This window comes from Vanessa tameamea, chromosome 11 (assembly GCF_037043105.1).
Source record: "Vanessa tameamea isolate UH-Manoa-2023 chromosome 11, ilVanTame1 primary haplotype, whole genome shotgun sequence".
Taxonomy (NCBI): domain Eukaryota; kingdom Metazoa; phylum Arthropoda; class Insecta; order Lepidoptera; family Nymphalidae; genus Vanessa; species Vanessa tameamea.
In genome coordinates, this window is record NC_087319.1 from 6,469,843 (window position 1) to 6,496,309 (window position 26,467).

At 31.7% G+C, this 26,467-nt stretch overlaps 2 protein-coding genes across 2 annotated transcripts in view; both read right to left on the minus strand.

Moving 5' to 3' along the window:
* Nucleotides 1-26,467, minus strand: part of LOC113395166 (uncharacterized) — a 399,509-nt gene that overhangs the window by 169,707 nt on the left and 203,335 nt on the right. The gene's annotated exons all lie outside the window — the stretch shown is intronic.
* Nucleotides 18,312-26,467, minus strand: part of LOC113400846 (uncharacterized) — a 95,588-nt gene continuing 87,432 nt past the window's right edge. The window contains exons 6-8 of the mRNA XM_064216286.1: nt 24,239-24,428; nt 19,349-19,529; nt 18,312-19,091 (exon numbers count right to left, since the gene is read on the minus strand). Coding sequence (XP_064072356.1) covers nt 19,050-19,091; nt 19,349-19,529; nt 24,239-24,428 — 413 coding nt within the window. The 3' untranslated portion in view covers nt 18,312-19,049. The remainder of the gene's footprint in view (nt 19,092-19,348; nt 19,530-24,238; nt 24,429-26,467) is intronic.

Sequence of the window (26,467 nt, forward strand, 5' to 3'; positions counted from 1 at the left end):
TTTTCATATTAAATTAAAAGTATTTTTCTAGTATTGTCATGAACAATCGGATGTGTGCTAGTAAGCCGCCGGAACTTGCCGGTTCTCCTCGGTAGAATCTACATTCCGAACCGGTGGTAGCTTAACTTAAAATAGTCTGTTAAATGACGATTCAAAAGTGCTTGTAAAAACTTATTATTACAAATTACATTCCAGGAATATATTAAGAACTGATATATATAGTCGTCCAAATAATATTTATCCTTTGTACCTATTATTGATATAAGTTTGTACGTGCTATAACGGTATGTCTAATGTTCAAACACGTTCAAACAGCTGAATTTATTTAAATGGGCATAGAGATGTATTTAGAGAGTTCTCGACAAAATTATAAAATGTTGTACTGTAATGTGGAACATCAAAATTTGTACAAATTATAGTTGAATTAAAGCGTTTAAGAAACTATTTCATTTAACAATTTGATCGATCTTACGTAACTGTGCTATTGATGTAAGAAATTTTGGAATCTTGACCAAGAACGGGTAAATTTAGATCACACGCGATTCAAGTCCAATAATGAATATCAAGGGTTTTACTATAAGTTTAATCAGAATTAAAATTAACCTTTCTGATATTATCGCAAACGAAGTGCTTGAGCAGTAATGGCGAAACTAACAAAAAGTAAGCTTATTATGCAGCTATATTATTTAACGCCTGGACTAGACTTTAATAAACACAGTCTATACAAAATTAACTGATGAGAATTCCCAGGCTATAAAACTAGAGTATAAAGTTAATAATTAAATAAACGTTTCGCTAGTGAGAAAATACCTTCTTAGTCCTTGAAAGGTTGATTCAACTGCTATTCTAATTATATTGTAACACACAATGTGTTAATGCAATATGTCTTAGTTTTTTTTTTTTTAATACAGCAAGCCTAAGCATGAGATAATATCTTAGTGTAACAGCTGTAACTTTAAGACATACATTAAATAATATAATTGATTATTATATATTACAGTATTATTCAGTAGCTTGGCTGAACTGTTCAAACGCACTATGTATTCCAACCTTAAAATCGTGTGTACCAACTAGAAAGATTGACAAAATGAAATCGTTTTTTGTCAAATTTGCTTTATATGCTATGAATAAAGGACTCGACAGATACAAAGGAGATTTTACAAAAAACGTTTGTTATTATTAAAAACCTGCCTATCTTAATTTAAATAAATATAAATCATTTTTATACTAATATATCAGTTTGAGGCGTGATTACATATTTTTAGAACGTGGATGGATTCATGTAACATTACTTTCGTAATAAACATGTTTCGTACAGCATAAGACAAAGTTCAATCAACTATAAAAGAGTTAAATAAATTTTGAATAGATATCAGATACAGTGTTATATTTATAACGACAATAAATGCAAATAGATTAATCGAAGGCTTAAGAGAAGTAAGCACTTTAAATGTTTAAATAGTGTGGGTTTTGCTAAGCTGAAAGAGGACACTCGTTCGCATACAAAATATTTAAGGGAAAACAGATTTTTTGTGTATGATAACGTGGATTTGCCTCTGTACCTTACTCGTACATTGGAAATGTATTTCATGGTGTGCCTGCACGTGATTAATTATATAATCGTAGTGCTAAAGTTCAGTAAGTAACACAGCTGCGGAGTTGGAATAGACTGACCTCTCATCAATAAATCAATAAACTAGACCGTAGTTCAGTGGGTATTTCAGCTGTAGCTGCCATGAATAATAAGGTAGCAGTAGTCACATCAATTACCTTAATAAAGATCAACGTTAAAAAATTCCAAAGGGACAAGACGTATGATATTATAATAATATAATAAATCATGAAATGGCTCATACTAGTTCAAACATATCTTTAGAAGAAGAGACAACTTCACCAGCTTATGTCCACAGATTATCAGTAATGATTCCAAACATATTCAAATTAAATTGCATCAAATAATTATCATAATTAAAATATTCTGCGGTATACCGCGTGTACCACTCCAGTGGATTCAATGTAATTTGTTATAAGGACTACACGGTAGTCATTATAACTTTACATTAGAGTCACTTGTTCTTTGTGATACTGATTTTCAAAAACTATTTATATATTATGAATTCATTATTTAACTCTGTATTTCACTTATAACTAAGTCTTATTACTATGTAAAGCATTTCCTTGTTATTATTATTTAATTTATACTAAAACTCTGTTTTGATCATAAACCTTAACGTAAACTGAAGTTTACAATCAAATGGATCGTATTGTTTAAAACAACACTTCTCATGTAAAATGATCCTTTCACGAAGATTTGGCATATTATAAGCGCAATATTACAGCCCCCACAACTCCCTGCAAAATTCGGTTCGATTGATGAAATACATGGATTTAAAAACGTCAACTAGTCATAGCTCAGTATCACATAAAACTTATACAATTCCAGTATCCCGGTAATATAAAATGAAGGTATCATATGTCTGCAAACTTTATACATACAATAACTTCTAGCCCCAAAATCATTCCACTTCGATAGCACATCAGTAACCGAAGGAGGCACATTACTGTACAACTGCCTCAAGTCCTGAAACTGCATTTTCCAAATAAATTTGAAATTACATTACCACGAAAGATACTAATGCAGCGACCATAACAAGCCATCAGAGATGACTATATTCAGTCTAGCGCTCGCACAGTACCGTTTCACTGAATAATATTAAGAGTTGTAATTCTCCTAATGAGATTATTTAGCGTATATAAAATAATTGTATTTTGTAGTTTTAAAAAAGTAAACACATAGTTAGTCCTGGATTTAGTATTTTATTACCAAACACTTTACATAGGTTTAAAGATTATTTATTCTCATAAAGGCAAATACATCACTTACACGAGAACACAATTGAAAAAAATACAAACAATTTACAAAAATAACACACAATCATCAAACACAAAGCAATCCATTCTACATACTCAGACACATATTTTTGTAATAATATAATGAGACAGTCGCTTTTTCAATATATCGAATGAGTCAATATTTTTAATGACTGAGCGTATCTTGTTATAAAGACGCGCACCATCATATGTTATTGCGGTTTGAACGAACTTTATACGAGTTTTAGGCAAAACAATAAGACTCGCGCGTCGAGTGCATGGTCGCCCAAATTTTTTGCTGCTATTAAATTGTAGTTCGGAATGGACATCTTTATTAATAGTTTTACGTATGAAAGTGCAGGTGCTGTAATTGTATAATTGTTTTATGCTCATTAATTTAGTTTTGCGATATTTTTTTTTAGATGACATCCAAACCAGTTTTCGAATACTTACTGAACTTGCGACCGTAAATCGGCTTTCTTCTCTGTATTTTCACATGCAACATGAAAGCTAAACCTGTCATCTAACTTACCTGTACATGTACATCTTACTTCAATATAATTGAAGGATCTTTAATCAGTATGAATTGTCCCTCATTTTTATATGATTATTATATTTTATTATCTTGATATGTTTAAAAGCCATCAATGTAATCCTCAATCATCAGTAGGTATCGCGAGAGGCTACCATTTAACCGTAATTATGAGGGTATTTTGCATTTTATTCATTCTTATTTTATGGCATTCGAGGCAATACGCGGCCATTAGTCACATAGCTTTTACGATTTAATTTCACACTTTAATACGATGCCACATTAAAAATATTCATGTGACCGACATTACGTTGCCACTATACATCATTGAGAATAATAATTGATATTATTTCAAGATACATTCCGAAACTATGAAGGTGTCACCTGGAATCAACGACTTCTTACGCAGACAGACATTTATACAGTACATAAATATCATATAACGAAAAAAAAAAACTCAAACTTTAATTGTGTTGCTGCCTGGTGATAAATATACGAAGGCGCAAAATAAAAATTACAAATTAAATAAAAGATACGCCAAAGGTACGAACATATCGTGACATTTAAATTTAATTCTTAAATTTATATATTCTTAGACATGTCCGTAAGTAAAGCCTTCAGAATAATTATCAAATATATGTCATTGGTGCTCACTCTGCGCTACCCCATATGTGACGATAATCATTGCTTGCAGCCTCGTGGCTTCAACGCCTATCTTCAACATAGTATCATTCCTATTTGTAAATTATACGCGTTACTGCTTATGGCCAGGCGATGTATACACTATGTTTTATTTATTATTTATTTTTAGCCAGATTGGGTCTACTATACTAGTCATCCGGCACTCAAGTTTTGTGTTTCCGCTGAAGGTTTATAGAGGTAATGTACTGGCAGGATTACGGGAAATTAAATCTTATGATCAGATGGATTATTTTTCCGTTTATTTTGTTTTGTTTGTAAGTTTGTCATAATATTTAAATACAACCATTCATATGAGTCCAAACAATAATACGTGACCCATTTGAAAGAAGCTATTCTATTTCTTGCCTTATTCGTTTTCAATAATGTTCACGTCTCTTCGTATGATTATTTATGAGATGTTCAGAAGGGCGAGTATTGATTATACCTTGATGCGTCTTGACATAGAAGATTTTATTAAATGTCACATTTTTATGAAATGTTTTTAACTCAATTTTTTAGCAGGAGATTTCGGTTCGTTCATTAAATGATTAATTTTTTTTCTGGAAAACTTAAACAGTGATGTTTACTAAATCATTCTCGATTTTAATTGTTTTAAAATGAACGGCTTAATTTTCGTGCATTTATTTTTTACACCTCATGATTTAACAACTACATACAAATTTAATTCAGCAAGCAATGCCATGGTAAGCGCTTGATTAATAATGCAAAAGATAAATGTACTCAAAATAAACAACCCATAATTTATTTTATTACTGACTCAAAATGTATCAAGTAAATATATATGTATGGATAAGATAATACGGACAAACCAACTCACACTCAAACTATTTTTTGTTAGTTTAACGAAAAATTATTAGTAAATTTGCACTAACTTCGACAAATTGAATTTGGAACCTGCCTGTGAATGAAACTGGAATTTCTTCTCGAAAAATTCGTCCAAAAACTCCTTCATATTTTTGGTAAATATGTCAAATATGATTTCACCTCAAAAAGTCTTCGCCCACCATTTTTAGGCTACTGTGTTTAAGAAAAGAAGAATTTTATAAGTAAATCACTTTTATCCTTGTATAATTTCATCCTATACTAGTGGTAGTGCCACACTGCATACTTTCGGGTTGGAGCCGAATGGGCCGGCACGCCCGGGGAAGTACTACTCTCTCACTTAAAATCGGCGTAAAGTGGTAGCTATGATACCGCGTTTCGTCCGGTATGTGAGAGTCCCGGAGGCCCGACCCCCTCCCCCCCTAAACGTAATGGTTGTGTAGAATTTGGTTTTATTACCCCAGGAGGATACCGACCGATCAGCGACTGCGGTGGAAAATCCCTCTCTGGGCATCCATGCTCAGGACGTACACTACCTGAGCAGGGATGCCCAGGCTGCCCTCTGAATTCTGAGGGGGGCAATTTTGCGCTCGCCACTGTTCGGGGCAAGCGGAACAGGCATCATAAGGCAACCCCTACCACCCTCACCGTGGACTTATGCAACATAAGGGGACTCAACTCCAACTTGAACGCCGTTCACTTTCACCTTGAGACGGCGAAGCTGGCCTTGCTCTTTCTTACCGAGACCCAGATATAGAGAATATCTGCCGATACGACTTCTCTCTCTTACCCCGGTTACAAATTGGAACATTCCTTTGTACCACGAGCTGGGGTGTGCGCTTACGTCAGAGATGATATCTGCTCTCGACGCCTCGGCAACCTTGAAAGGCAGGACCTATCGATTATCTGGCTGCGTGTAGACTGCGACGACCATCCGCGAATCTACGCGTGCCTTTATAGGTCCCATAGCGGTAATGCCGAAACCGACCGACTGGTTGAGCACGTCCAAATGACTACGGATTCCGTGCTGCAGCAGAACCCATTCGCAGAGATCGTAATTCTTGGCGATTTTAATGCCCACCATGCCGAATGGCTTGGATCGCGAACTACCGATCATGCGGGTAGATCTGTTCTCGACTTCGCTTTAGCATATGATTTGACACAACTAGTCACCTCGCCAACGCGAATACCAGACGTGGAGAATCATATACCTTCCCTGTTGGACCTTCTTCTGACTTCCCATCCGGATGACTACCAGGTTACCGTCGATCCCCCTCTGGGCTCGTCGGACCACTGTCTCATTCGGAGTACAGTGCCGGTTGCGCGGTACTCATGACCTCATTTTGTGGGCTGCCGCCGATTGTGGCACTACAAGTCAGCAGATTGGGATGGGATGCAGTCCTTCTTTGCATCCTACCCATGGGGCAGGTTTGTTTCTCGCCGGATGGTCCGAGCGTTGTTGCTGACTCTGTCGCCGATGTGGTACTTCAGGGTATGGAACTATTAATTCCGTATTCTGCGGTCCCCATCGGTGGCAAGTCCCAGCCCTGGTTTGGTCTTTTCTGCAAAACGGCTTCATGCCGAAAATGGGAACGCTACCAAGACTGGGCTAACGCATCGACGTCTCGTGATGTAAATACCAGTGCATTCAGAAAGGAATATAACTCTGCCTCTAGGTCCTTCAAAACGTGATTGCTAAAGCGAAGACGGAGTACATTGGCAGAATTGGCGAGAGACTGGTGCGCCTCCCTTCACGAACACGTGCGTTCTGGTGTCTCGCTAAGGCTGTCTTAGGGGATTTGTTGCAAATCAGTAACATTCACAGCTATGCAGACGACAGCACCGTGGACACCTCATACACCGGCCGTGCTAATATTTCTCGGGAAAACGTCGAAGAAAACCGAAACAAACTTGTGTCTGAAATCAAGTCTTCGTTAAACAAAGTTTCGAACTGGGGCCGGCTAAACCTAGTCCATTTCAACCCCAAAAAGACGCAAATTTGCGCTCTAACTGCTAAAAAAACACCATTTGTCGTATCTCCACGATTTGAGAATATTCCATTAACCGCCACAGCTAGTATCGGAATACTTGGCGTCGATATTTCGAGCCTCGTTCAGTTCCGCGGTCAATTGGAAGGCAAAGCCAAATTGGCATCAAAAAAGCTCGGTGTGCTCAGCAAGGCAAGACAGTATTTCACGTCGGTCCATCGTCTAAGACTCTACAAGGCACAAATTCGGCCATACTTGGAGTACTGCTCTCACCTCTGGGCGGGTGCTCCCCGGTACCATCTTTCATATGACCGTATCCAACGTAGAGCGGCTCGAATTATCGACGTTCAAGCCCTTTCCGATCTGCTTGATCCTTTGGCTTTGCGTAGAGATGTTGGATCGCTCTACATCTTCTACAGAATTTATCACGGGGAATGTTCCGAGGAATTGTTCAGATTAATCCCGGCTGCTGAATTTCACCTTCGGACATCTCGTCAAAATTCCAAATATCACCCGCACCACTTAGATGTCCGAAAACCACAACAGCGCGATTTTTAAGACATTTTCTGCTTCGCACAACTACTCTGTGGATGCAGCTTTCGCCGGCGGTTTTTCCGAACCGATACGACTTGGGAACCTTCAAGAAAAGAGCGTACTCCTGAAAGGCCAGCAACGTACCTGCAAGCCCCCCGGTGTTGCAGATGTCCATGGGCGGTGGTAGTCACTTTCCATCAGGTGATCTTCCTGCTCGTATGCCACCTGTAACATAAAAAAAAAATATCCTATAGTTAATATTCGCACTCATTCACCCGCATTCATGTACCCGCGTAATTTAAAAATAAACTGATATAAATTATAAAAATTAAAATTTCATCTAATATATAAAACATTCTATATAATGCGTGTAACTTCATATAAATTGTTCAATCTGGAAATATGTCTGCGATGTTGAATTTATGGTTCGTTGCTTATTCGCTTTCTGTTCCATCTGAATCTGTAGCGAAATACTTGAAGCGATTAATATACGAGGGCAAATTTATTATGACATCGATATAATAATGTCAGTGAAAGATATTTAACACGTTTATTAAATATAAGTACCTGTATTGAGCACACAATCATTATGAGAGATTTTAATACCTGTTTAATAAAAAAATGATCAACGTACCAACGATTTAAAAATATAGTTAATAACAGTAAATTTAAGGTACTTTTAACGAATGCAACTCCTTTTTTTTCGAATTGGACTTCATGGAGGTTTCTTCTCTTAGTCGTGTTGATGTTCATGCTTCCTGCTGGAGTCTTCTCTTACCATGATTTAGTTCATTTATCCTATTATATTTAGCATCAGCGTGGTAAACAAAGGATAATCACGGAGCGAAATATCCTATAACTTAATAAAACCAATTTCTGCTAATGCTGCAAAGGTAATATAGTATAGTATATGAAAGAACAATCAATAACCTGGCAAAAAAATCTAGTGCTGTTGAAACTAGTGGTACATTCGAGTTTTGGCAGTTTTTAAACCAGAGATCTCACTAAGGATCGGGACGTCAGTGGGAAAAACCTACAACGCCCATTCCGTAAAATTCAATTTATAAATAAATATAATAATAAGTCGCGGTAGAATTGGGTCATGTAACTACGCAAGGGGCACGATATCTTAATTCCCAAGGTTGAGGGCACAGTTGGCGATGTAAATTTGCGGTTACCATTTCTAACAGTTGTCAAAGTCTATTAACGGGGGAAGCCACTTACCATCGAGTGGCCCGTTTATTCCTATATGAAATAATTTCATATATAATATTTGTAGATAACGATTTTGCAATGGTTATTATAAAATATTCGTTCTCTCATTACGTCATAAGACTTATACCACTTTAGATACATCTAATAAGAAGAACTAACGCTCTAAGTGGGGTAGTCGCAAGTATGCCTCATCTTATATATATATATGACAGATCGTTTAATCAACTCCTACGTTAAACACCTATATCAAGTAAGGTTACGAGGACATAAGTACAAGATATCGTATACAAATTACTTGACAACCCTTATCACTTTTGATTAGTTATCTAATTACGTAGTTAACTGTATTAAGCCACTAACCCACAAAGGCCCATAGATACGCATAAACATGTTTATCGTGCGGTTGACGAACGGTTAATGACAGTCCTGCATAATTTGTGAATTGACTTAATGCAATGTAAAGCTGACGCGTTGTTGGTAATAACATGTTTAGATGACATTTTCATATAGGTATACTACATAGCTTAAACAAAGTACTTTGTATATATTCGTATGTAATAATAAAACTAATTCATCAAAATTGAATCGAGTTGAATATATACATATATTTTTTCTTCTCTATCTACTGATTTTCCTTTTTTCACTGTTTGGCAGTTACTGACTTGGAAATAAAACTTGGAAATAAAACTTGGAAATAAGGGTAGAAAAAAAATATATTCTGAACTTGCAAATTCATAAATATTTTCCTCTACTTTTCAATAATTATCAAGGTCGGTGTCATTAGTGCTCTGGGCATAAACTATATTGTTCTTTATAAAGAATAGTGTTAATGCCCCATTATAAGGAATTACTAAAACTATGTATCTCTCCAATGAAGCTTAAAGTTTGAAGTAAAGACGACAATTTAGCGGTCGGGATCGATCCTGCGACTTTTTACATACTTACTTTTTTCATACATACATTTCATACAGTTTAAGGGCCGTATCCACCAACCCGCATTGGAGCAGCGTGGTAAAACATGCTACAAACCTTCTCCTCAAAGGCAGAGGAGGCCTTGCCCAGCCGTGGGAAATTTACAGGCTGTTAATGTTAAGGGCGGTAAACTAACTTCTAATAAACAATTTTTTTTTTTCAAAAAACGCGATGATGACGCGACCGCTTAAGAAATGCATACATATCAGCTGGAACATTTAATGTATACAAATTCCTTATGATTTATTTTAAATGATTATAATGTCTAATATGAATAAGTAGAGATAGAATTATGATAATATATATTGTGAAATAATAGCACAACTTTAAAAAAAAAACATTTATTTATTTTTCTTATACAACAAAATCGTGCATTGCATACATAGTTTATTTAGACATTAAATAAATAAATCAATTACATTGAATACAATAAAAACCACAATGCAATAACTAATACATTAATTTCTCTATATTTTTAGTATAATTTAATCTACATTTGAATATAATCTATGGACAATATGGAATATAAATATAAGTACATGACTCCTACTGTGATATTAACAAAACATTTAGAATATACTAAAGTGTATATTTGTATTTCTCCTACATAATTTATTGTATAGTATATTTTATGTACCACTGATTAAAGAGGTAAGTAATCTACTTAAAATTTTAAGTACGTTTGAATTATGTCAAGTGAATATTAAAAAATAAAATCATGTGAATTCTCCACACTTGATGATATCAAATAAAAACAATTTGAATTGTAACAATGATTATTAAACGAATACATAATATATAAAATAATAGATTTCATTATTATAAACTTAAAATTAATGATTAGTTTTAAAATTAGCATAACAAAGATATTTGCATATTTGTATATACAAGACGGTCAATCAATATGAGTATTTAATAGTCATATGAAAGGCTCTGTAAAAACTATTTGATAGGACGTGTTTAAGGGAGATTATTTATTGTAGTTAACTCATTTAATTTCATTGATTATTTTTCAAATTCGATATTATGTTTTTGAAAATAAATAAAGCACGATGAATAAAATTAAAAGGATTCTGTCCGATCTATTTGCCGTTTTTAATCGAAATAGTACTGACATAGTTTAAAAGGATTTTCGTCGTGCACTGGAAATATTTTAAAAAACTCCGTTGACATGTAACATTTGAAATTGTATATTTTTGTATTTGAAAAACATATTTGGAAAGGTATGTCATCTGTTTTTTTAATAATACTTTTAAAGGAAATCTACTAACGAGACATCTAATTTAAAACGGCTACTGCTCTGATATTATTCCTTATAAACTGCCAATATATTATGGCAATCGTTAGAACTAATTCGATATGTCCTGAGCTTATAAGATTAGTCGAAGATGAGTATACTAGCTTTTAGTCTCAATTTTTTATATTTTCATATATTTTATGACTTTTACGACGATCTTTACAATCTTCCTCAACTTTTTTACAGAATTGCATCTACTACAATAGTATCTTACTATAACATCACGAAAGTTTAAATGTACCTGAAAATAGTATAGTACTGTATATTTTATTGTTAAAAAGATTTACAGCACTGTCCAATCTAAAATATTAGTCTGGATAAAACAATACAATATATAGTCAGATAATTGAATATCTGGTGAGTTAAAGCCTTTAAATCTGGACAAGTCCCAACCAATTTCGGTATTTGGCAATATCAGGAACTGTATTATTATCAATAATAGTATATAAAATTACTCCAAATTTTTCAAATTACCCCAAATTTCATCCCCTTTTTACAATTTCAAGGATCTATCTATGCAGTTAACCATAATCATAATTCAACCCGCGTAGGGGTCACGTCAAATTAAAACTTTGAAACAATCAAAACAATGTCGGAGTTTCTTGTTTTAGATCCGTCTCGTTTAGTAAATTAATTATTTAAATGAATGATGGAAAGATTGTTTTTAATAATTTAATTTGTTTACTCTATATATATGTGTATATTTATGTAATCAAATTTAACCATATTTAGTGGTGAGTGAACCACTGTAAGGGATATAAGAATTTGGTTTCCATGGTTGGCACATTGGCATCCAGCGCCAGTGTTTACAATTATGGTGACCTTTTACCTTTACGTTAGTATATTTACTTGTCCGCTTACTAATTACAAAATTTTACATAAGTTTTATTTGTTCATATGTAATTTCGAAGCGAATATATTCGAACATATAAAAGATTGTCATATAGACAAGGTAATAAGAGAGAAAACATATGTTTGTCTGTAAGCGAATTATGAGACAACCAATTTCAATACAAATTTAACGTTTAACAAAGTGACGTATTACGCCGCGAGGATAACTAAGAAAGTACCTCTTTATTTTACCGCCCAAATGAATAAGATCTTAAACACTATTAGTTTGGCGTTACATGGTATGTATTTTTGCAAAGCAGAGCGCAACTTTTAATAAAAAATGATCACTTTATCGCAATCGAACCGAAACGTAGTCGTTGCCGTTCAGTCGTCTTCCATCTCTACTAAGACAACTGCAACTGGAACACTTCGAACGGAATATAATCGTGATCGTATCAAAATCGATATAAATCAGTAGAAGCCCTCAGTTATGATTAAACTGAGTTTTATTTTTGTGTTGAACTGTCAAAATTTGATCGGAATAGAATCGGAAACCTTTCATAACCGTAATATGTTAGTAGAATTATCCCCAGGCTATGAAATCACCTATGCCTCTTATGATACTAGTGAAAACAATCTGTATTCATGTTTGTATTATTTTAATTTTATTATATTTATCCATAGAAAAGGAAAAGTTGAAGATATTTCGATAAAGAATCGAACACACCTGTGCGACCTAGCGAAGTGAAAGCAAGTCCGATGTCTAATCATCTGTAAAGTTACAGCCACACGGGTGCTGCCAAGCGAGATAACTCACTATACAGAAACGTTGGATTTTGGTTCTTCAGAAACGAAATATATTTTCATATTTTTCTTTTTATAAAACTAGCTTAAAATTTTTCCATGTGTCAGTTTATATCCTCATTGCAAACAACAATAATGGTCCCCTTGCAATAGTTCGTGTATCTAACGCTTATTTTAAATAGTAACCGAATTCCCTGATTAAAATTCGACTAAAACAAAATAGAATTACGTATTTACTTAACATATTCAAAAATATTATATTACAATACGCTTTAAGCGGTTGTAATAATAATGCTGTAATTGTGTTTGTAGGTAATTGTGCAGAATCATCTGGTACTTAGCCACCTATTCATGAGTTAAGATAATATATATATATATTGTATTGTGTTGTTTGAAGGGACAGTGCGCTAGTAATAACAGGTTAAATGGAAACTCAGATCTCGTTGTTAACAGTACGTAGATAATTTAGGTATTAGAATCGTAGTCATACAATACTTACAGATGTGATCACTTACCAGCAAGTGACAACTATTATTCTTAAGGTAGGTTTCTTACTGATAAAATTATAATAATATAATATGCTTTATTTTAAATACAAGTCAAGCAGCAGAAAAATATTAAGAAATAAAATAAAAAACTAATTAACGGTAACATTTAGTTTCTCAAAAGCATTAATGTAAATCACTTAAGATAAAACAATTTATTAAAATAAATAGTGGAATGATTTTCAATAACGTATTTCGTCAGTATTTAAACTGTAGTTATTTATGTTTATAATAATCTTTATATGTATATCAAGTAAACAAAAATAATTCCTGTATTGAATTCAATTTCCATTCAATTTTCCAATATTTTATAGCAACAAAATATATTTCAAAACAAAGCAAATAGTTACGAGAATTGAAAATAAATTTAAATAAATTCCAATTTGTCTAATGGAATATTTTAAACGAATTTCTAGTTTGTATACTAAAAGCTGTTTTTACGTAAAAAAAATAATATATTGTATGTGACAATTCACGTTATATACATATATTAAGTTGGGCTTTTTCCACAATTTTTTTAATCACAACCCCTTAAATTAACAAAGAAGTTGTAACTTATATGTAATAGGTATAATTTTCATCAAAATAAGTCAATTTTTAATTGAAATTAACGAAAAATTTTAACAGGTAGATTATAAACAGAAACAATGTGGAGCGGTGAGGGTTAATTTATTAGATCTGCCGCAGCGTATTTCATATTTTATGGAGGTCACGGGTTTGAGGCTACGACCGTAAAATACTATGTTACGCTTCGAAAATGTCACAATATCGGCTTATAAAATACAAACGATCCTCCCTGGCTTGATCGCTAATCAACAATTGAGGTCGTTACACTTTTTTTCTATTTAACGAAAAATGCCCATCTATTTTTACGTAGGGTTTATATTATATCTATTATTTTAGCAAATTTTATATTTTGAATTAAGAACTTACGTCTTTTACATTTTTTTTTAAAACAAATGATTGACAATGAAACAATATTTCGACTATAAATAATTAAAAATAGTATACATGTGGTTGATAAATGAATAAACTTTAACGAAATGTTTGGAGGCAGTAGTAGTAGTACTTTCACTAATTAAAAGGGTATTACATCGTACCGCACGACCTTTCCTAATTATGCTTTTAAGCGTCTTTTAATATCTATTAAATTGAGAAAAATAATAAAGTTCAAACGATATTTTTAAAAGTATTATTAATTTAAGAAAAATATTACGTTACGTAAATTAAGCTGAAATCACTTTTAATTATTTGGCTATAGTTTAATTTGTTTTCTTTGCCTTTGTAAATATATATATAGTTTTTATGTGTGGATTTTCAATTTGCTTGTGTTGCCCATAAAAATCACGATTATATACCAATTTTGTTTTGACAGACGTAAGTGTTTATTATAAACAAAAATGATACTGTTTTTATTCTGTACATAAAATACAAATAATTATAAGAAGTATTGATTCGAATTAAGCCTTCAAAATTGTGTTTTAATTAAAATAATTTTATATAAGTAAAAAATAAATTTTCCATAGCACTTCATAAACTTTAACAATAATATATTTGAATATAAATTAGCATTTTAATAAGATATATTTGATGTATATTATATTTGGATATTTAAATTTATGTATATATTAACCAAGACTCCATAAAACTAGAAACCGTAAATTTAAACAGAAGATTACAAGTTCGGACCGAAAGTACAGAACACCGTGAAGTAACAAGCGTACATCGAATGGCGATCGAATGAAATTATATCAAATGTATATCCATCAATAAGCTTATCCTCAAGAGGGAAGGCCCTTTCCATTTTTTCCCTAAATTAATATTCTGTTAGTTTCACATCATGTATATTTTGAATAATTTCGTATTAGGAATATATCAAAATAGCAAAAAGTATTACAATTGTCTAAATCCCATTGTCTTTGATGCCAAGGATTAGATCATGGTCTATGCAATTTGACTCTGTCGTCAAAATCACTATATACTGTAAATAGTAATTACAGAAGACTAAGAACTCTTTTGAAATAATTATACATTTAGATATAAATGAATAAATATGTTCTATGTATATGTGTTTAAAGTGGGGGATAAAATAAAATGATAAGCAAAAGGCTTTTTCACACTATCCTGTAACATTGTATTCAATTCGCGTCGTTGACGTTATTGCCTCTCAAAAAACCTAGAGTCAGTAAGCTAGGTAAGCGGCAACTCTTGAAACAAGAGCGTAGATCAGCCTTCTAAAAAGTATATATTTTGTGTCTTTAGACAACGATGAAAGATGTAATGTTCCTATTATAATATTTATCTTCACATATACTTAAATCGAATTAATATTCATTTCGGTGATAGATATTGATTGGAAAATAAACCACAAATCATTAAAAACACCAATAAAAGTTTGTAACAGTAAGACATACTTATTTTATTATATATTATCTAATAATTACACAGTGATTATTTATGTTTCATAACTTCGATTTTATCGTATATGCTATAATATTTTTAGTTATGTTCATAAAAATACAAGACTAATACAAGTGATTTATAACTACTATTAAATACAATTTATTGTAATGTTAATACTAATAACGCTAACACGAAACAAAACCGCTTAATTCGATTATTAGACGTATTAAAGATATATCAATTTAAATATGTTCAGTAATTTTCTATTTAAGTACTCACATACGGAGATCAAATTGTTGATCAATGGTACAAGATTGACCATATCAGCTTATGAGTCATAGCTAAAACAGTCTATGCAATTTATAATACATTTGATCAAATATTTATATATAAAAATACTACATAAAACTATGTTCCCATTTCCAGAAATAGTTTGTTTGATAGATTAACTTTTACAAGGAAAAAATGTATGTTAATGATTTACCTTTATGAAGGAATGAAATAGGTTATAATTTTTCTTAGTACTAATCACTTAACCTATACTAAGATTATATAATTTTTACGGAATATATTTTTATCCAATTAATTACAAAAGCGTTATAGAAAAAAAAAATGCTGTAACTCAGGCGAATATTTTTTATTCATTACATGGATTTACTTTGAAAATTATCATAAGCCTGCTTCTAACTCGAATCGTTTATTATCGAGGTACTTACCTACTCTACATTTATTTCATTGATATTAGATATATTTCTTCAAAGATTTATCAGACAGAGTTTAGACACAAGAACGGAGGCGGTTACGGTGCTATTCTGTAAGAACTCACCTTATATATCGCTCGTGAAATGTTGAAAACCATCTTACGGTGATACGTATATTAATATTACAATTTTAATAGACAATATCGCATATAAATTTTCTGATATTTCACGATCGTGTTCTACGTTGTTTTTATTTAATTTTCCTTACAAAATAGCTCTTCAGTGTTCTGAAATTTTACATTACATCTTGAAGCTGCACCTATGACTTATAGTACCTAATAAAATATCATCATTACGTATAACTAATAAAATATTACTTCAGTTACACACTACGGAAATCTATACTTTTCCTATAACGTTTTATAGAATTATATAGTTATCTATACAGAGATTTCAAATCTAAAGCATTTTGCTAGACATAAATACACTTATATTATATTTAAATAATTAAACACCTATAAATAATAAATTCCATTAAATTGGTACGAATATTGTATAGAGAAGAATAGATAAAAGATAGATATATATAAAAAGCTTTTTTTCATAAATTGGTCTATTCTGGGACGATTTAAAATTTGTTTGAAGTTTTATTTTATCATTTCAATAATTTACTTGCTTAAACATATATAAAGAACCGAGTTAGCCCTGTGGATTTTAAGAAAATATTTCAGATTAAAATCTGGAAAACATCACTGATTTTTAATCTTCTAAATTTGTGCGTATAATGCACCTTGTGCTCGAGAATCACAAGGAAACACATTTGTCGTATAAAATTATTTTACATCGTTCTCTAAGCCAAATTAACATTTATATGTATTGATCTTCCTTGAAAAAATCAATAGTTCTTTTGTTGTATAATAAAGCAATTTGTTATAAATGTGCAATATAAAATATTTGGTTTATTAGCTTGTGATAATATGATAATTTTATAATATATAAATTGTTATGGATAAAATTTTTTAAACAAATATTATTAAATTCGTATTTGATATGAAAAAATACTTTTCTTGTATATATATATTTTAAATATATAGCTGTATTAGTACTACATTAGTACAGTAGTAATACAAAAGAACAAACACTCTGATAAATACCATACATATTTGTTGTCGCTCGTAGTTTGTGTTTGTTATCTTACTAATTTGCAACAGAAAATAAATATTCACATAGTAGTTTTTTTATAATATAGATTTTTTTTTAAAATTATTTACTTGATTTTGAATTGACAATCAAGCTTTTTCGAGCGACTCGATCTATATTGGATTACTCTGCTTACTCTCCATCTTTTACCATATTTTTTCAGGATCGGATCGAAAATTGTCGAAAAATCTACATAAGTGCGATTTTTTCAGGCAATTTTTACCTTACACAATAGTTTTTCAAACGGCTAACACCCCAGTGTTTGCAGATGCGTTGTGTTGCAGATATCCAAGAGTTGTGGCACTTTCCATTAGATGAGCCTCCTGCTCATTTGCCAACTATTAAATTCAAAAGTTGATTGATGTCGACGACGACATTTTATATGACCAAAACGAGAATGCTTTCATTCAAAACGGAATCTTATATAATTTCATTATTAAATATTCCGAGTTTTTATATTGTAAAAGTTACGTATTCGTTTCTCACGGAATAGTTTCAAAGATTTGTATGTTGCAAATAATATCAATATAAATATATTATTCTAATATTAAAACTATGTAAATAATTTCAAGTTTCGATAAGCACACCAAAACACAATATCCAAATATCACCTATTTATAAAAATATCATGTTACCACGATTTCTATTAAAGCCTGTTCCACGCAGTTACTATGATTCCATTTCTCTGAACCCTGAGATAATTAACCCCAATAGAAACTGAAATAAGCAATAACGGTTGGTGACGTTAATATACAGTAAAATGTAACGATACTTTGCCTGTACATAACTTACTTTTCAAATAGATGAATAAAAAGGTTGGTATTTGAAGTGAAATAAAATTAAAATGAAAGTCGCTTAATGAATATAAAAATCAATGAAGATAATGATCTCAAGAGTCAGATTCGAATCACAAATATATAAATTTGGACAACACATAATTTTACAATATTATTAATTAATTTGTATATTTAGAATAATCTATTTGTGCTTTTATAATTTTATACAAAATAACATACACTACTACACGCAGTTGTTATAGGATATGTTTACAAAGGTGACTATATCATATTATATTAAAATTGGCCACATATAGTTCTACTATAATTACAGGTATTCGTTGTTACATTCAATTATTCACAGCAAATAATACATCTTACGTAGCGCAAAACAATAACTCAAATTGATTATATCACAAAGTTATTATGATCGCTTTGGTAATGAGCACGCACTTATGCACTACTGCAAAAAGAAATGCTAGTTGAATGACGTCCATTTCACGAGCAGTCTTAATTAGAAGTAGTATATTCTGTCTGCCCCTTCGAAGTGCACGTGCTTTTTGCCGTGCGGCGGTAGCACGACCAACAACCATCAGGCTTGACTAACACTATTTCTTCTACTAACATTTTTGATATCATTTTTTGAACCTTCGTCATCACTCTTATCCGGTTCGTTTATTTCTGGAATCTTCATTTTAGTGTCTGGTGCATCTTTATCAGCCTGAGTAAGAACTTCTTGGACGTGGATGGTTAGTTCGGGGCGGACGACTTGGGTGAAAGGCAAGAGTGCGCCAGCTACGTCCATCGTGTTGTTGATATTTCTGTGCCACAGCTCGAGCACGACACTGCGCCGTTGCTACTTGTACCTCGGTGGTCCCAGCCAACCGCAGCCGAATACCTAATTAAAAAAGTTAAAGGTAACCTAAGCGATGGACAAATAACCTTTATCATTTAAAAAAGAATCTATTTTAGAATACAAAGTGTATATTATTCATAAATTCGGATTAAAAAATAAAAAACCGATAAATGGATAGAATATTCGTATAAACTACAAAACGGTGAAACTCTCGCTTTTATAGAAATTACTACTAAACCTTCGAAACCGAAGTCTCTACGCAACTTTACTTGATATTCAATTTTATAAAATTATCTTACTTGACAGATCACCAGTGCCGATATGATCATCAGGATCAGAGCGATCACGCCCCATACCAAGCCCAGCTGAGTCAACGCAAACACGTACAGAGTGCGGTGGCACCATTTGTTAGGTTCAAATAGAGTTGGTGCGAAATCTGGCCACATGATGTTTAGTATCCAGAAGTTCCCAAAGCCGAACCTGTCGAACAGATAAGTAACTTCAACTCACGCAACATTAATTGGACGTTATTAATGTAACTTATGAAGATTAATAGTATGTCCATTTATTAGGAAAATTTAAGCGGTGTTTTTTTTAACTCAAAAAAAAAGCAGTCTGCCTTTCTTGTAAGCATTATTTGAATGTATTTAATTATAACAAAAACAATACTATAACATAAATCAAAACGATATTAAAGAAGTAATATAATATCATCAATATGATATTGAAGTTGGATACCCAAACAAAACTTATTTTTAACCGAGTATTGGACTAGAGATTAGAGTATTAACAAAAATTAAATAAATACATGACTATTAACTATCCAACAAACGGTCATAAATCTTATTCATTTCTTTTGTATTACCATTATGACGATACTGTTATTTTTAAATTGACTTATTAAAAGATTTAATGCTCATATAAAAAGACATTGAAAACTCTTAAAATACTTTATAACATAAAAAGGTTAGGCTTAGTATTTTTTTAATTGAAGGTAGGATATACATAAATTTAACTTAACTGACATAATCAATATATATAAAACTCTTTCGTTACTGAGTGATTGAGTGACTGACAGACAACGCACAGCCTAAACCACTGGACCTAGAGACTTGAAATTTGGGACACGTATACATTGAGTATGCTAGAGGTGTCCTAAGAAGGGATTTTTCAAAATTCCCACGGGATAGGGAATAAATGGGATTTATATTTTCGAACCAAAGTAGCTTTATCCCCGTAACTATAATCATTAAGGGTTTCAAATTTAGCAAGCAAGTAGGTTATAACAACAACTAAAAACTATTTTTAGGATATTTCGGAATTCCCAAGGGATAAGGAATAAACGGGAATAGTTTTTTTTTTTTCTTGAAAGTCCGTAGTCCTAGAAACTTGAAACTTGGCATGAAGATAATTATTATAGCACAATAAACTAAAAAAAACCGAAAATCATGAATTTTTATTTTTATTTGTTTATAAAAAAACTAATATAAATTGATCCTACACTGCGTACATTTTGCTTAGGAGCAGGGCTCTGCTAACATTGGAAAAATTAAAAAACTTGAAAAATGGGAAATATCTTCAAGCATCGTTCCCTTTTGGTAGATCTATGTGCTATTTACATACCTATAAAATGTTATAATGTTAAGCGTTTCTTGATATTTTACGCCTAAAGGGAAAAAGTAGGGGTTGACATTTCGTATACAGGTTAGTCTGGAAGTCCGTCATTTTGAAGTTGGAAGCTCGAAATTTTATTTTTGCGCTACCTATTAAAAATTAGTTGATGCGCATTTAAGCGTTTCTGGATATTATACCCTAAGGGCTGAAATACACACCAATGTGGTATACACAGAGGTTTTACATTAACGTAATATTTTAAGTTAATTTGTAAATATATTCATGTCCTACGATGGATAAGTATAACTACAGGGTATCTTGTCGGTTGTTCTTGGTTGAATCTACTTTCCGAATCAGTGGTATATTTACATTAATTCTACACTATAATATGACGATTCAAAAGTGATTTTATGAGCCTACTTGAAAAAATAATATATTTATTTTGATTGTTCACAGGTTATTCAATCATTGATTACCCGTATAATATTGGCACGTCTATTTGTTTATAGTTAATTACTGTGGCAGCTGCCAGCTGTCATCGCTCGAGGGTCTTCGGCGTGACTGATTTAATTCGCTTCAAATATCGAATTTAGTGATTTAACTAAACAGGTTTAGTTGCCATATTGGTTTTAAGGCGATTTCTATTTGATTCGATGGTTAAACCTGAGATAAAGATTATTATTGAATCAATTTATAATTAAAGAACCCTTAATCTCTTGACGATTATTTAGAAGATTGATTGATACGTTATTTTTTATGATTTTTATGTTATAAGACAAATATTATTTTATCTGAACTTCAATATGAGTTCCAATGAAATTCTCCAATAACTTCCTTTAATATCAGTAATGAGAGAATAAAATATTTATGTTTAGACGTCAATTTGACATATGATTGTACGGATTCTTATAAATAATCTGCGCCTTTTTGGCACAAATAAAAGCCAAAAGAAAAAAAATATATGATAAGAATTGTTTCTCTTGCACAGATTAATAATGCCAATCAGTTTTAACTATAACAAAACTCTAATGTTAAAAACATTTGAGTCTATTGTAAAATATAATCAGTAATCACGTAGAATTGTAATCATAATATCAATTTTTAATATGGAATTATAATTGTATACAATTGCTGTTATAGCAAATATACATAAATGTCGAATTATATATAGTACAAGATACAAATAATAAACATAAGACAGACTTTTATAAAGAGTAGCTACAATATTTACACGCAAATTCCAAAGTTGTTGCTGGTTTTATCAACTGAAATTGACTAATTAGTGTTAAAACAATATAAACATAATTCCCGCAAAATGAATCGCTAACAAACGCGTTCGGATGAGAGCTCCCGAGGGTTACCAATTAAAATGACATGGTACCGCAAAACAAAAATATGACTTTGACATGGAACGAATTGGATTCAAAAAGTAACATAAGAAATCAGAAGAAATAATACATGAAAGAGCCGAGCTCAAACTTTTCTTGTTTACAATTCATCTTTTTGATTCGTTGAGGAAAATGTATATGTGTCGGATGACATTCTGTCACGTGTATATTTAACCCGCATTGTAGCAATGTTGTGGAGAAAGCTCCAAACCTTATCCTCAAGTGGAGAGGAGGCCTAAATGATTTTCAGCTGTTGCTTTAAGCAAGAATAAAATATTGTTTTTATGATTTGTAATTCATTTCTTGGTCCAGCGTTCAGGTTCATGTACGGGTATGTACCAATCCCGTGTTCTTACGAGTGGTATTTAGGATGTACAAATAGCATATTTATATAGCATCACAAAATTATATGTTTAGTACACTTGTTACTAATTGATAGCGTAATTATTACAAAACTCCACTTGGTGGTAGGGCTTTGTGCGAGCCCGCCTAGGTAGGTACTACCCACTCATCAGCTATTCAACCGCCAAACAACAGTATTCAGTATTGTTGTGTTCTAATTTGCGCCAGTATAACTACAGGCATAAGGGACATAACATTTTTGTTCCCAAAGTTGGTGGTTCCACGGGCGATGTAAGGAATGGTTATTATTTCTTACAGCGCCATTGTCTATGGGCGGTGGTGACCACTTACCATCATGTAGCCCATATTCTCGTCCATCAACTTATACCATAAAATATAAATATAAAAAATATAACTTGATAAAATACAAATATTAAATGATTTCTATTATCCTTCATAACATTGCCGAAATATAAGTTTAAAATTTTACATCAAGTTTAAGAAAACCTTCGTATATTTTCAGTCTATTATTTCTCGAAAACTTTTCACGATTTCTATTCACAATAGCCATTAAATTCGCTTGAACGTTAAAGGAATATTTTTAAAACTTTGAATGAAATCGTTAAACAGCCTAACTGTACAGAAAAAAAACTTTTTTTCAGACTACATTATACCCTGGATTTCGTTCGGAATTAGTAGTTTTGTAAGAAAGGGAAGATAGCGAGCTAAACTTCGAATGCTAGCTGGCTTACCGGCGAGTAATATTTTTTATAAATATAAGATACCAACAAATTTACGCAATATGAATTGAATTTCCTACCAAAATGAGTCGAGATGACCCATTTAATAGGAATCGGCGAGTACGATCTTGATAAGTACTACTGAATTTGCATGTCCCAGATTTTTGTTTATAATTCATCTCGGGCTCAGGAGTCGGAAGAAAATATTATAGGAAACCGTAAATAATTTTATCGGATGAAATTATTTCATGCTATTATTCTGATTATCCCAAAATGAGACAATTTCTGGAGGAAAGTGAGGAACCGAGGAAGTAGTTAGTATTTATTACTTTAATATCTGCTTAATGTAAAGTAGCCTATACTGATGAAAGGCGGGGGTTTAATTTAATTTACCTATAGATAGATGAGTAAAAACTGATACGTAAAAACAGGACATGCTCGTAAGTATAATGAACAACTATTATGAATATAATTATTTATTAATAACCTCTATAAAAATACTTTAATAACAGATAATACTAATAACTAGAAATTCATTTTAAATTCAGATATTTTCAATTCGAAATTTCGTTATTGACGATCGACGGGTTAAAACTACAACAATTACTTAACTTAATATAATATGTAATCATAGTAATAAGTTTACTAGCACGAATAAAAGCCATTCATTGTTTTTGATATGTATATACATATAAACTAGAAATTAGACATCCTTTGCATTTCTTAACGGAAACTGCTTATAAGTAATATTTTGTTTCGGATTTTTTATTAAACATACTTATTTTTAGATTAGTTTACGAGAAGATAAATTAAAGTTTTAAAAAAAATGCGTTGATGGTTAGTTTATACCTTTTAATTCTAATAATATAACAAAACTCGTTCTGTAATTACGAATACAATTGAATTTTGTAACTATACCACAAACTCTAAAATCAAAACAAGTAGGCTTAAATTAATCCTTTGAAGATTAATTAAGCTATAAAATTATCGACAAGTGATGTAGACTTTTACTAAGAAGAAACCCTATAAAGTTCTATAACTATTGAACCGTATAAGGTACTACTCGTTCCTTTAATTCACACATTTATTTCATAACTAAACTTACCAACATATAAGAAATATAGTCAGGGTGTAAGCGAGTATCAGCTCGGGGATGCTAGCAGGCGAAGTGGCACTCCTACTAGCAAGCTGAGCCCACAGTAGCCAGAAAATGCCTATACCTCCAGCTGCACCGCCAACAACCATGTACACTGGTATTCGAGGCTCGGCTGGGCAGTCGCGAATGTACTGAACACCTGCATAAAAATAAATAAGCTTAAATCACTTGTGTTCTTTTGCAATTGTTTTTAAAATATTATACGTAGTACAATAGTAGTAATATCTATATGAAACACAATTGAAACGGTGTATGCGACACAAGTTCAATGCCAGTTGATGTCGCTTAGAGAGACTCGTCTATCATTGCATTCCAAAAAAAGACACGATGGGACGGTGCTCCACTTTCACAGTGTGTATATCCCAATCACAAGTTGTCAAATAGTTCCGAACATGACACTACACACATTGAATTTAAAAAAGGAATGCGAATATCATTTAGCGTATACACAGATTCATGATAGGCGGAGTCGAAATAATAAAAAATTATAAACCAATATTTATATCGTCCTTAACATCTAATAAGATAATAATTATTAAAAAAGGAAAATATAAATCTTCTGTTTAGCTTGTGGTTTCAAATCATTTATTAAATTATGCATATTGTACAAATATAATATACAGCACACTATTAATATATATTTTATGAGACAATCTTAATTAAATGATCATATCGGTATCTCGTGAAATTATATTGAATTCGACTCGACATATTTACTTGTTCCCAAGATATAATGCGAACAACAAATATAAAACTATATTGTTATTTGTAATTTAAAATAATTAACGTAAAATATACATAAAATACAACAAGAAACACTAACAAAAGTCTAATATTCCAAATAGAATTAAAAGTGATCACTTTATTTGCAATTTTCAAAATATTACACAGTCCATGTATTTTATTGCATATACAAATGTACATAAAATATAGTTATGAATACTTGCATAATAAGAGCTTCATTGTGTTATATTTGAGTAGTTTCGTATTCCAGCTGTTCGAAATTTCCATGTATGTAATAATTTCAAGATACCTTTACAAATTAATTCGAGTATTATTCTATATTCAAAATAAATTGAAATATCAGGAAGACAAAAATGTATTGCAATATTCGTATTTTTTTTTCTTTATTTGAAATTTTTGTATGAAGGTTCTAGTTCGTAAACAATAGTTTCGGGCCAAGCATAGTGTATTAAGGTAAGAACTCCTTACGTAAAAACGAATGTACTTCTAAATTACGAAACATTAAACGTTAGAGATACAACATAGTTCTTAGGCATCATCATAGATGTTAAGCTCGAATAGAGCTACTATGTTAATAGCCTGGCAAGTAAACTCATCTCTGGAGCAGTTGCAGTAAAAAACTTAAGAATGTTAACTGATGTAGATACGGGTTGCCTGTGTATTTTAGTTGCTTTAACATTATAACGACCTCTTAGTTTTCACTGTGAGTTAATGCTGTCGACCTTAATACGTTCATTGTCCTACAGAATGTCCTTCTAATGACGGAATTTATAATCTGAGCTCTAAAGATTTATCTTTAAAAATTAATTTAATGTAATTAAAATATTCATTTTATATTAATTCACTATATATTTGATAAAAATAAAATCATAACATTACCCAAATATGACGTATATTCGATTAACAGAACAAACAGGAACAGACATAATCTAGTAGCGTCCATACACTAGGGTCGGTAACTCTTTTGTGGGACAATGTTATACACTTTTAAATGACCGACAATTACACACACAAAACACACAGAAGATATTTAACCATATGAACTAGAAATTAAGCTAGACTCAGTAGTTAACCCTAATAATGTGTAACAATTCATCATACGTCGTATTGTAGTAAATTGAATAGAACGCGCTTCTTTTTACATCCTGTTACACAACTCGATTCGAATTATGTGCTGCGAAATTAGTTCAAATGCTGCATACTGATAGCTAAGACGGTACACATCAAAATGAAAGCGACGTACGTGATGAATAAACTAGATACATCAGAATATACCTCTATTATATTGTTTAAATAATAAACATTACATAAATTATTCAATTACTACTGTTTTGATAAAGATGATTAGATAATGATGTTAGATAAAGAAGACCCACGTGTTTATTTATGTTTTTGAATTGAGAATAAATATTCTAAACTAAAAAATATTGATTT